This window comes from Hypomesus nipponensis, chromosome 9, assembly GCF_054491055.1.
Source record: "Hypomesus nipponensis isolate SF chromosome 9, ASM5449105v1, whole genome shotgun sequence".
Taxonomy (NCBI): Eukaryota; Metazoa; Chordata; class Actinopteri; order Osmeriformes; family Osmeridae; genus Hypomesus; species Hypomesus nipponensis.
The window spans coordinates 5,230,001-5,243,566 of record NC_140369.1 but is presented as its reverse complement, the minus strand read 5'-3'; the positions used below and the strand labels follow the sequence as shown (position 1 = coordinate 5,243,566).

General features: G+C 49.3%; 1 protein-coding gene across 1 annotated transcript in view; it reads left to right on the top strand.

Moving 5' to 3' along the window:
• The first annotated feature begins 1,962 nt into the window (after positions 1-1,962).
• LOC146272473 (uncharacterized) overlaps positions 1,963-13,566 on the top strand; it is a 16,768-nt gene continuing 5,164 nt past the window's right edge. Inside the window, exons 1-2 of the mRNA XM_084705400.1 lie at positions 1,963-2,428; positions 10,843-10,903. Coding sequence (XP_084561526.1) covers positions 2,348-2,428; positions 10,843-10,903 — 142 coding nt within the window. The 5' untranslated portion in view covers positions 1,963-2,347. The remainder of the gene's footprint in view (positions 2,429-10,842; positions 10,904-13,566) is intronic.

Below are 13,566 nucleotides of genomic sequence, written 5' to 3'. Positions count from 1 at the left end.
CTCATAAAGCGTCTTGTAAGAGCGTCTCAAGCGCATTTAACACGTGTCGTCAGATTGCCTCTCGCCGTGCATTTAGATGCATGATTGTCCAACCTGTCCTTGATCTCCTCTTTATGCATGTCCCCGTCGGCCATCTTGGAGAGCTTTCACAGATTGCGTTGGCCGCTACAGCATGTGACCATGACACAGCATAATCTATCACAAACATTCACGGCCGCAACCACTCAACATTGGGAAGCTTGTGGAAAGGAGAAGGGATGTTCAATGTCAAACAAGTGAGCCAGGCTGTTGCATGACTGAAGAGTGTGATTATTGTTCGTAGACGTGTTCATTTTTTTTTCTAATGTTGTTTGACCATTGGATTTTGGTTGAACATGGCTGGATTTTTGCACATGTTTTATTGACGCCAATCGCGGAAGTAAACAAACAATAACGTTTATTTTTTATTTTTTAAACAGTCTAAACCCTGATTCACACACTTTCACCTTCTATGAAGGGCTGTTGATTATCGTCATCACTCAGCTGTGAGGGAAGTCTCAGCATGGATGCCTGTGAAGTGTCTTTTTTGTAACCAATGGAAAAGCATCATGACACATGGGTGAAAAGTGAGAGTAAAACTGGAGTGTTTTATGGATCAAGAGGATATCTTGGGTCCAACACAAGTATTACAGGGCTACTCCAAGACATGGATGTGCGTGTGTGAAGTGTCCAGCAGTTGTGTGCTCTGAGGGGATACAGGGCCGGATGTAGTCGTCTGGTTAGTGCTGCTCTCAGCATGTCATAGTATGTTAGCTAGCTGGCACCTTGGTGCACTGATGACAGAGGCATTATTTCACAGGAGAGGCTTTATCCCTGCTTTAATTACATTTCCTTTCAACACAGGAAAAGCCTACTTGTTTCATCAACATGATGAATTTGCTTTCTGTGAGGATAGATAATGCCAAGGGTGTCTGTGGGCTATCGGTCCTGTTTCAGCCAGATCCATTTTTTCATTTTCAGCTGTGAAGGCAATCTGTGGCTCTGTCTCGCCTCCACTATGTAGGAAGATGCCCTCAGTCACAATTAGGTCAAGCCTTTGTTTTGCTAAGCCATGTTACTCTAAGAAGTCTGTCTCCCAGCCCCTTGTGGGGTGTGAGATATCAGGCCCTGTAGCAAAGTGAGCTTTAGGGAATCTCTGAAGCGCAGACGATCAATCACCATAGTGCTGCGAGGGGAGGCAGGGGAACTGGGAAACCAAGTGTGACCAAAGCACTCAGTGATGGCAGATCACAACTTCATCTGCCCTCAACTGGATTGTGCAACTGGATTAAGCCAATGATGCCACTCACTCATCCATGTACTGTTTCATGTATGGATGTCTGTCTGTTGTACACAACAATCATTGATTTGTAAGTGTGAGTGGGTATGTGTCTATGTGTGAGTGTGTGTGTGTGTGTGTGTGGGGGGGGGGGGGGGGGGGGGCTTGTGGTAGGGGGGGCTGTCATTTTCTTTGTGCATCATATGTTTGTGTTCTGTTTGTTTAGGAATTTCTCATTTAAAAACTTTTAAAATACAGAGGGAGAGAGACATAAATCGAGGGAAAGAGAGAGTAAAAGGGAGCAGGAGAGAGAAAAGACTGGTAGCTTGGATGCTGCAGATAAGCTCTGAGGGCAACTATCCAATAGCAAGAGAGGGGAGAGGAGGCGGGACTTAAGATAAGAGGGAGGCAGAGGCAGAGGCAGAAACAGCGAATGAGCTGTGGACAGAGAGAAAGACAGAGAGAGAGCGAGAGGGAGAGAGACAGAGACACTTAAAGAAAGAGAGAGGCTGTGAGAGAGCGAGAGAGAGAACGAGAGAGAGAACGAGAGAGAGAGGTTGTGTGTGAGTGTGTGTGAGAGAGAGAGAGAGAGAGAGAGAGAGAGAGAGAGAGAGAGAGAGAGAGAGAGAGAGAGAGAGAGAGAGAGAGAGGGAGAGAGAGAGAGATAGAGAGAGAGAGAGGGAGAGGAAGAGGGAGAGAGAGCGAGACAGAGGGTGTGTGTGCAAGAGAGATAGAGAGTTCAGAACAGAGACTCCTGCCTCAGCAGTAAGCGTGCAGCCGGTGGCAGAAACAGACGAGGACAGGAGCTGGAATCAAGCTGACTGACAAACTGAGCACAGGACAGCAGAACAAGGAGAATAAGAAAAATAGGTGTTGATAGAAAGTGAGTTTAAGAGAAGAGAAACAAATAGAAACCTTTTCTTCGCCGGACTACAGCAGTGCACCCCCCTCTCTTCTCCTCCCTGCCCCCCCCCAACCCTTTTCCTCCTCCCTGCCTCTATCCCTCCCTCTGCATCCGAGTGTTCGCTAGCCTGCACTGACAGGGCCACCATGGAGACTGGCAGCCCGCGCAAGATCCAGTTCACCATGCCTCTCCTGGACTCCCACCTGGACCCAGAAGCAGCCGAGCAGGTAGGGAGGGCTGCGGGGAGGATGGAGAGGGGAGAGAGGGGAGTTGGAGGACTGGGAGAGGCAGGGAGACAGAGGAGGAGAGGGAGAGGGGAGACAGGGGAGCTGGATGAACGGGAGAGGCAGGGAGACAGAGGAGGAGAGGGAGGGAGGGAGGGGATCTGGAGGACTGGGAGAGGCAGGGAGACAGCGGAGGGGGGGCGGTAGGGTAAGGACAGGGGAGGGGAGGGAGATAAAGGAAGACAAGGAGGGGAGTCTGTTGGGGATGGAGATGGGGAAGGCGTGAGCTCAAGGATGTCTGGGCTGGCAGGAAAGTTTCCGGAGCACGGAGGTATGGAGGGGGACCAGAGGAGCGGAGGATGTTGAGGAAGAGACTGGAAGTGGAGGGCAAGGAGTCAGGGCAGGGAGGTAAGGCAGAGAGGGGATGCTGGGAGGGAAGAGGGGATGCTGGGAGGGAAGAGCAGTGTAGGTTAGTTGGGACGCAGAACAAGGAGACAGGCATCTGTGTGTGAGTGTGTGTGGATTGCCAGAGAGATGGAATCTCTGCACCCCTCTGAAATCAGGCTCTTTGGTGTCTGACTGGAATATAGAGACATGATGTGGACTGCAGGATGAGTCTGATGTCTGCACACTTCTTTTTCTCCTGGTTGGAGATTAGAGGTAAAGAGAGGAGAGAGGGGAGGGGAGGGGAGGAGAGGAGAGAAGGGAGAGGAGAGAAGGGAGAGGAGAGAAGGGAGGTAGGGAGAGGAAATGACACTTAAATTAAACTGAGCGAAAAAAAGATCAAACAGAATCTATCAGATATGTGATTGGACACAGATAACAGGGCCCAATTGGACCCAGCTGACCACCTAACATGGTGACATCACACACAGCCCTTCGAGCGGCTAATACGCAGGGCGCACGAGAGGGGAAGGAGAGGAGAAGGAGAGGGGAAAGAGAGGAGAAGGAGAGAAGGAGAGGAGGGGAGGGGAAGGAGAAGGAGAAGGAGAGGTGAAGAGAAGGAGAGAAGAAGGAGAGGAGGAAAGGAGAAGGAGAGGAGAAGGAGAGGAGAAGGAGAGGAGAAGGAGAAGGAGAAGGAGAGGAGAAGGAAAGGGGAAGGAGAAGAGAAGGAAAAGGAGAGGAGAAGGAGAGGAGAAGGAGAGGAGAAGGAGAGGAGAAGGAGAAGGAGAAGGAGAAGGAGAAGGAGAAGGAGAAGGAGAGGAGAAGGAGAGGAGAAGGAAAAGGAGAGGAGAAGGAGAGGAGAAGGAGAGGAGAAGGAGAGGAGAAGGAGAGGGGAAGGAGAGGAGAAGGAAAAGGAGAGGAGAAGGAGAGGAGAAGGAGAGGAGACGGAGAGGAGAAGGAGAGGAGAAGGAGAGGAGAAGGAGAAGGAGAAGGAGAGGAGAAGGAGAAGGAGAGGGGAAGGAGAAGAGAAGGAAAAGGAGAGGAGAAGGAGAGGAGAAGGAGAGGAGAAGGAGAGGAGAAGGAGAAGGAGAAGGAGAAGGAGAAGGAGAAGGAGAAGGAGAAGGAGAAGGAGAAGGAGAAGGAGAGGAGAAGGAGAGGAGAAGGAAAAGGAGAGGAGAAGGAGAGGAGAAGGAGAGGAGAAGGAGAGGAGAAGGAGAGGGGAAGGAGATGAGAAGGAAAAGGAGAAGAGAAGGAGAGGAGAAGGAGAGGAGACGGAGAGGAGAAGGAGAGGAGAAGGAGAGGAGAAGGAGAAGGAGAAGGAGAGGAGAAGGAGAGGAGAAGGAAAAGGAGAGGAGAAGGAGAGGAGAAGGAGAGGGGAAAGAGAAGGAGAGGGGAAGGAAAGGAGAAGGAGAGGAGAAGGAGAGGAGAGGGAGAGGAGAAGGAGAGGAGAAGGAGAGGGGAAAGAGAAGGAGAGGAGAAGGAAAGGAGAAGGAGAGGAGGAGGAGAAGGAGAAGGAGGACGAGAGGAGGAGGAGAGGAGAAGGATAGGAGGAAAGGAGAGGAGAACGAGAGGAGGAGGAGAGGAGGAGAGGAGAAGGAGAGGGGAAGGAGAAGGAAAGGAGAAGGAGAGGAGAATGAGAGGAGAAGGAGAAGGAGAAGGAGAGGAGAAGGAGAGGAGAGGGAGAGGAGAAGGAGAGGAGAAGGAGAGGAGAAGGAGAGGGGAAGGAGAAGGAGAGGAGAAGGAAAGGAGAAGGAGAGGAGGAGGAGAAGGAGAGGAGGACGAGAGGAGGAGGAGAGGAGAAGGATAGGAGGAAAGGAGAGGAGAACGAGAGGAGGAGGAGAAGGAGAAGGAGAGGAGAAGGAGAGGAGAAGGAGAGGAGAAGGAGAGGAGAAGGAGAGGAGAAGGAAAAGGAGAGGAGAAGGAGAGGAGAAGGAGAGGAGAAGGAGAGGAGAAGGAGAGGGGAAGGAGAGGAGAAGGAAAAGGAGAGGAGAAGGAGAGGAGAAGGAGAGGAGACGGAGAGGAGGAGGACGAGAGGAGGAGGAGAGGAGAAGGAGAGGAGAAGGAGAAGGAGAGGAGAAGGAGAGGAGGAAAGGAGAGGAGGAGAGGGGACTGAGACGGCCCGTTTCCTCCTTGTGATGAATATCTCATGAAACAAGCGAGAGCATTCATAATGAATACGAGAGAGCACCACCAAAAGAGATATCACAGTTCTCTTTCCCGCTCTCTTTCCCTCCCTCCTGCCATCCCTCTCCTCTACCTCTCTTCTACAGTCCACCTTTCCATCCCCCCTTCCATCTCTCTTCCCACTCTCCCTCCATCCTCAGGCAGTGTCTGGATAACTGACCCTGATTTCGCAGGGCTAGGAGATCTTATTCAGCAGGTCTGATGGTGTTGGTGATGGGGTGCGAACAGTGAGGTGGTCTGTAAGAGCAGTAGAGATGGTCTGGGTGTTGTGTCAGGATGACGATAGGTGATACAGGTGGCGCTCTACCCAAGGGACGGTCTGTGATGAGGAGGGTCATGGTGGCTGTGTACTGATGCTGTCGTGTGGTCCATTAGAACTGTCTGTTACAGCCAGTGTGAGTGTGAGAAAGGGAGAGAGATGGAGATAGAGGCAAATAGACAGAAAGGGAAAGAGAGAGAGAGAGAGAGATAGAGAGAGAGAGAGAGAGAGAGAGAGAGAGAGAGAGATAGAGAGAGGATGTGTTTGGGCTGACACAGCTGCAGCCATGCAGCCTGGTCAGCTGTTTGGTCAGTCAGGCAGACAGACGATCTATCTGCCTGCTAATGAGTCGTTATGGGTGAGATGGTAATTACCAACAAATGACCAGATCTTTTTGCCTGTCGTGGACTTGTCAGCGTTCAGCCTATGGTTTAGAGACCGTTCTTTCAGAAGTCAATTGAAAAAAACAAAACAAATGCCATTCAAAAGACCAAACAGAAACACTATTACGCAAAAACCTCCAGATGATCAATCCATTACCAAACCTCTGTGCAGCTAGCTTTTTCAGCTTGATGCTACAGCAAGCTTAGAATTTTAAGTGGATGGAATTGGAACAGACTCAAACTCAACCCTCTGGCTCTTTAACAGTGTTTCCCCCGACAACTGCCATAGAATTCTACTCAGCACATGGATATATAGAATGCAACCATGAGAAATGATGATGTGGATGTATGGATACCGCGTGTTCTGGGGGATATTCCAGAAAGCAGGTTATGCAACATAACCGGGAAAGTTAACCCACCAGCTGATTCACAATGTTGCAGCAACCTACTGGCAATGTTGCTACAACGCTGGGTGTCAGCTGGGGAGTTACAGTAACTCACCCTGGTATGTCACATGACCTGCTTCCTGGGATACCCCCCTGGAGGCCTTCCTTCAGCCATGTCTGAGATCCTGAGCCTGTCTGCATGACCCCAGTGTGGTCATGGCTCTGAGCCACTCTAGCTGTTACCCTCCTATTAACAACCAAGACTGCTGCAAGTGACTGCAGAGGACGAGTGACACGCTGCAGTGTGTGTGTGTGTGTGTGTGTGTGTGTCTGTGAGTGTTAGAGAGAGTGTGTGTTTTCCCACATATTCCTCCTCCATGCTTTGACACCTCCCAGCAAGAGAAGCCTCTCTCTGCAGAGAACTGCCTGTCAATAAGAGCTATCCACACACACAAACGTGAACCCTTATCTTCCAACCCTTTCGACCTCATCCAGAAATGACCTCATCACGACCTTGTGTGAGAGCTCTCTGTGAGTGACAGTACAGCACAGGCAGATCACACAACATGAAGACAGCTCAGATCCAGACAGTGTTAGATGAGTGGCTGTCCCAAGATGTTCTGGAACAATAATCCAATTTCCCAGATCACTTAATTAAGGCGTTCTTTGTGTTGTGGGTTTTGTCATATTCAATAGGCTATGTCTCAAAACTGGATCCCTGATGGATCCACTTCTTTCTCCCAGGAACTTTGGCCACGATAATTGAATTTCTTTCGATGGAAATATTTGTGCGACAGAATAGGCGACATAAATCTGTCCATCCATCTAGTGGGTGGAAGTGACAGGATGAATAATGGCATTTCAAGTTAATCACACATCATCCTGTGAGGGCTCAGACATGATCCTTTCTCACATCCTGTTGCGTCTCTGGCAAAGAAGTCTCTGCCCGCGAGCGCTGCGATAACCTCTGACCATAGACTGCTACAGGCTGCTTCAGAGAACGGCTTTACTGAAAGAGACATTACATTTACATTACATTACTGCATTTAGCAGACACTCTTATCCAGAGCGACTTACAAGTAAGTACAGGGACATTCCCCCCAAGCAAGTAGGGTGAAGTGCCTTGCCCAAGGACACAACGTCATTTGGCACAGCCGGGATTTGAACCAGCGACCTTCTAATTACTAGCCCGATTCCCTAACCGCTCAGCCATCTGACTCCCCATCTGACGTGGCAGTTCAGATGATAATCCCCACCAGGGCTGCTGCTCCATGCCAGACTGGGGGAAGATGAAGGCCTCTACACAGTCATGCTCTGGTCCTTATGTTCCTCTTAGACTCCTCCCACAATGACTGTTTACCTCTTTTCTGCATTTTTTTTTCTGTATTCACAGCATGATCGTACTTCCTGAGACTAAAAGTCCTTTTTATCTCAAGGAAAATTCAGGGGTTTGTGCTTGTCATGTTGGCACCCCACGTTGTTTTGGTGAAGTTGTAGGGTACCTAAGTGACTGCACAAAGATGCTGTAGAGGGTAGAGATCTACAACGGTTTGGGGCCGAGCCCTGCACTGGAGTCCTGCCTCTCTGACGTTTATCTGCAGTTAGCCTGACAGAGCAGGAGGAACTACAATCTATTACACTGGAGATTGAATTAGAACTCTGCTTTTGGATTCCAACTGCTCCTCGAGCTAGGAGAGAGAGAGAGAAAGAGAGAGGGCCAGAGAGGAGGAGGAACAGAAAGACAGAAAAATAAAGATGGTGAGATAGTGAGAGAGAGGGGGAGATAGAGCACTGAAACAGAGAAATATATTATACACCAATTATACACCAAGACAGAGAGATTGGGATGAAAGGTTGCATGGAAAGAGGAGACGAGAGCAACATATGTCAGAGAAACAGGGATTGTTGGATCGAAAGAGAGAGACATTCAATCTGTACTCTGCTGTTCATATACAAGGGCATCAAACTTCATCTTGGAAAGTATAGAACTGAAGCAGTCTATTGTTCCAGAGGACATTTATAATAATAATAATTTATATATAATAATAAAAATCGTTTTTTTTAAAGCGCTTTTCTAATACTCAAAGTCGCTTTACATGTATGAGTACAAGCAAAACAAGACAACAGTAAAATATAAAGAAAAAATATAAAGACAAAACAGACAAACATAATATTGTAAAGAAAACAAACACATAAGTCTTGTAGGGGGGGTAGCAGGGGATGTTCAGGTGAAGGCGAGGTGGTAAAGGTGAGTTTTGAGGGATTGTTTAAATAGTGCTATATTGGGAGCCAGACGGATAGGGAGAGGGAGGTCATTCCAGAGGGAGGGAGCAGCAGCAGAGAAGGCCCTGTCACCCCAGGTACGGTGCTCAGTCCTGATGGTTTTTAGGGTGTTTGCGCCGGCAGACCTGAGGCAACGGGTATGGGCATTTATCACATTGAGTCTGTTCAACCGTTCCTACAATTCACAGTAGTATGACTCATATTGCGTGTGTTTAATGACGGGTGCAGTGACACTGTAATGTACTTAATAACCGGTGTCGAATTCATGCAGCTTTTCCATCGGTGGTCGTGACCGAGACGGGAATAACCTCAGTTTCAATGGGATGATAGGTGGGCCTGTTTCTGTGCACTGCTGACAGAAACCTCCGGATCAGTGAATCATTAAAGTGTGATTCAAGCTCCCATGCTGCTGTTTCCATCCATCACTCAGGAACAATGACGCTTTCTCCCCCTCCCACGCAGACATGACGACAACCCTCAGACATGGGTTCTCTGGCCATCCCACTTCACCAAAAGGTCCTTGTTGTTCTCCGCTCTGTGTTCCCTGGAGTGTGTTCTCCGCGGGGTGTGGGCCTTGTTGGAGAGAGAGAGAGAGAGAGAGAGAGAGAGAGAGAGAGAGAGAGAGAGAGAGAGAGAGAGAGAGAGAGAGAGAGAGAGAGAGAGAGAGAGAGAGAGAGAGAGACAGAGAGAGAGAGAGACAGAGAGAGAGAGAGAGACAGAGAGAGAGAGAGACAGAGAGAGAGAGAGACAGAGAGAGAGACAGAGAGAGAGAGAGAGCCTCTAGGTGTGTTGTGTGCGTGCGTGTTTGCGTGTGTGTGTTTGTACGTGTGCGTGAGTGTGTGTGTGTGTGTAGAATCAGACCAGAGGACAGTTCTGTTGCAGGCTGGAGGCTGGAGCATAATCACCACCACAGGGACACATGGCTCCCTGTCTCTCTGGATTTCTGTGGGCAGAGCCTGGAATGGACACATGCTCCAAAACACACACACATTGACGCACACAAACACACACGCGCAGGCACACATACCCAGACACACAGGCATGCACATACACCTGACGGAGGACAGTCAATGACAGAAGAAGACTCATCGAACAGAATCTGTGCAGAGCGCATGTGTGCCTGCCTTCCTCCTCCACAGGATGTGATGTCAGAGAACTACGCACTGACACCTTCCTGTCTGCTCACAAAAGCAAGGGGAGATGGAGAGAGGGAGAGAGAGAACATGGAGGAGGGAGAGGGAGAGGAAAAGGAGGGAGAGGAGGAAGTCTCTCTATTCCCTCTTCTTCTGTTGTCACAAGGAGAGGAAAGGAGCCCTCTTCAAGTGTGAATGGGTAATTAAAGTGCTTCATGGAGGAGATAATGCAGACCACACTACCCATCTATTTTCATTAGGCTATGTTCTTTCAGCAGTCACATCTGCACCTCTCCCAAGAGCAGATAGAATTGGGTTAGTGTGCGTGTGTGTGTGTGTCTGCCTTTGTGGTTTTTGAAACACGTGTCCAGTATAACTACGTGGGTTGTGTGTCTTTTGTGTTGAGTGTGTTTCGACATGCATGTGCGTGTGTGTGAGCGCAAAAGTGACACACGACTCTGTTTCAGTGACAGTTCACAGTGACCATGCAGACAAGAAGACACGACTGTACCCTTTTCGAGTCTGAGTCTCAAATTGAACCGTGGACGGACCCAGAAATGGATCCTTCTCAACGTTCCATCCTGTCTTCTGTGCCTCTCATTCTTTTCAGAACATTTTGAGGAGTGGAGGGAGGGGGAGGTGGAGGGATGCTGAAAAGGCGAAGGTTGAGCGCTTTCAGAAATGTGTTGTGTGCTGTTCCAAGCACTCCCAATGCACTCAAAGTTGAACTATTTTCAGCTGGAAGGCCTCGGAGCGGTGCACAACCCAGACAGCTCTGGCAGAGAACCCTCTCAGTGTTGGTCTTGAGGAGCCTGTAAGGGCTCTGTCCCTCTCTCTCCCTGCCCCCTCCTCACCCAGAGCTGGGGGAAACACGACCGCCGTGGGCCCTCAGACACCCAGCACCAGAGGACCTGCTCCTGTGGATCAGGAAACATTCAAACACACATGCACACTCGCACCTGGACGTGCACACCACCAGCTGTTAGATAGGAGTGTTACTCATTCATTTGATGCCTCTTTTTTTTTTTATTCCTCGCCGCTAAAGAGCAGCTGTCGGTTTTTAGACCCATCACTTCTTTGCAATGCTGGTGTGCAGTGTGTGAGTGTGTGTGTGCATGTGTGCAGAATGTGTGTGTTTGTCTTCTGCTACTGTGTAAACCAAAGACATCGATGGCTGTGTTCCAGCTGAAGATGGCTGCATTTAGAGACCAGAGGGACGAGAGAAATAAACAGCACTCTCTCTGTTAGTCAGCAATGTTGTGAGGCTGGGCTCTAAGCTGCGAACACAGCAGTGTATGTATGTGTGTATGTATGTATGTGTGTATGTATGTGTGCATGTGTGTATGTATGTGTGTGGTTTTGTCCCATTTCCTGCTACTGACTGTTCCAATTCCTGTCTGTCCAGATCCGAAGACGCCGGCCCACTCCTGCTACCCTGGTGGCGTCCAGTGACCAGTCCTCTCCTGGTATGTCTCTCTCACACATACCTTCACTCACCGTACATCACATAATGACGGCATGGTTTCACTGGCAGCGTCATTTGGATGTCGCCATGGTTCCCCCAACTTAGAATGGAATGTAGGGATTGTGTGAATGCTGTGCACACACAATGACGTGCACCCACATGCAAATGTGTTGCCACACAAGACAGTAATGAAGCGTCCCAGTAGTGTATTACTCACCACTTAAGGACATCCTCTGTATAGATTCACACATCTGCCTGAACGCAAGAGGCCTCTGGGATCAAAGGCATTACTGAGATAATAGTTACCTGTCACCATAAATCCTCTCCTTCTCTCCTCTACTTCTCTCCTCTCCTTCTCTCTTTTCCTCTCTCCTCTCCCTTCCCTTCCCTTCCACTCCCATCTCCTCTCCTCTACTCTCCTCTCTTCCTCACTAATGCCAATTCCTAAGGACCCCTGATTGTTTGGAAAGACAAGATCAATTCCAAAAGCCTCTTTGGTTTTGCCCCTGAAGACCACACTTTTTCATTCGTTCTTCTGTATGAATAATTGAAGGTGATGATATAACCCTAACCCTCCAGGGGGCAGTGGAGGCTCTGGGTCCTGTGCTATTTTAGAGAGTCATTGTAGAAAAACATGCTGGCAACACCGCTTGTGTGAGCGCCAGGAGCAGTGTGTGTGTGTGTGTGCGTGTGTGTGTGTGTGTATGTACTGTACAGTACATGTACCTACCGTTTGAGAACATGAGTGTGTGTGTGTGTGTGAGAGAGTCTTAATGGGAGTAATGAAGCTGCTGGAGACTGGTTTACCCCTTGAACTGTGGACACACTTTCCACACTGAATAGAGAGAGGGGTTCGTGGGGGGGGGGGGGGAAGAGAGTGCATGAGGGTGAAGAAAAGGAAGGAGAAATCGGGAGAGATTGACATCCAGAGAAAATGGAGAGGAAAGCATGAAGAATAATTAGGTAGGCGAGACGTGGGGAGATGTGGATATCAAGGAAGAGAGCAGTTGAGAGAGAGACAAGCAGGAAGAGAGGAAGAGAGGGGGCGAACAAGAGAGAGGGAGAGAGAGAGAGCGAGGGGGGGAGTGAGCGAGGGAGAGAGGAGGATGAGGCGGAGGAGTACAGACGACTACAGTGAGCGAGGGAGTACAGAAAGATGGAGAAGAAGAGAGGGTGGTGGTTCTGGTGCAGTGGGGTATCACAGCAGACACATCCATGCATTATTCAGAGCTGGGCAGATGTCTCTGCTCTGCCCTCAACTGTTCATCACAGACTAAACAGTTGACACGGTGCACACACTGACAGACAGGCAGCTGACTCTCCCTCCCTCTCTCTCCCTCCCTCCCTCTCTCTCTCTCTCTCTCTCTCTCTCTCTCTCTCCTCCCTCCCTCTCTCTCTCTCTCTCTCTCTCTCTCTCTCTCTCTCTCTCCCTCCCTCCCTCTCTCTCTCTCTCTCACTCCCCCTCTCTCTCTCTCTCTCTCTCTCTCTCTCTCTCTCTCTCTCTCTCTCTCTCTCTCTCTCTCTCTCTCTCTCTCTCTCTCTCAGAGAAAGAAAGTATGGTAGAAATATACTGTGGAGCTTTTGCGACAGTACTGTTAGGTGATGGTAATCCTGAGAGGCCCAGGGTCGTTGCTGGTTGACCTCCGACCTGTAGCTGTTTTATACCTTCAGGATGACTCAAGAGTCAAGATGCAACATGAATACACATCAGGTCTTCAGCTGGAACCGATACAGCTGGTGCCTGCATCCCTGCCTGGTGTTTGTGTATTAGACAAGGTCACTGGCTATAATTCCGAACGTTTGAAAACATAACAGAAGCAGCGTTTTTAGGATGAATTTGATATTTTTGGCCCAATCTATCAACACCTCGACTTGCCGTCTCACTTAAAGGATACAGCCTGGCCCACTTACGAGACCACGAAGGATTTAAAAACAAAAAGTGTGACGGTTGGATCCTTACTCTAACCCCTGGGAGGAGCTAAAAATATGAGTGTTTGATGTGTCATGGTAAACACGCTGGAAAGAGGAGAGGTGGGAGCGTTCGTGAAGAGGACGACTCCTTTACTCTTTTGGTTTAATGACCCGCTGAGCCGAAGGGATGAAACACACACACACACACATCACACGTATGCTGAACAGCCTGGGACTGACATTTCGGTAGACCCACACACACACACACACACACTCTGTACGGAGACAGAGAGAGCGAGTTTAGTGTCAGGGGAAATGTAGGTTGCCAGGCAACAAGGTGTTGTCCTAGAAAAAAAGTTGCGGCTGTGCGGGTTTGGTGTGGGTTTAGTATTGACTAGTATTGATCTTGGTTAATGGTTTCACTGCACTGAGATCGAAATACCTTTTTAACGTTAAACCTCTCAATGACCACGCTGTCACGTTACATCTATTGAACATGCTATATGAGCCTACTATTCCTGGTAATACTGCTTGTAATCCGGTTAATGATGGTCTGATGCATGACAAGTGCTCCGCTGACGTCACTGTGTGTGTGTGTGTGTGTGTGTGTGGCCTGAGAGCTGGTTAAAAATGTTGATGCTGCAAGGTCACCTCTGTCCACTGAAGTGAAAACCCTGCCGTAACAACACTGCCTGCGCACATGCATGTGCTGTGTGTATGTGTCAGTTTGTGTGTATAGGTTTTCACTCTATA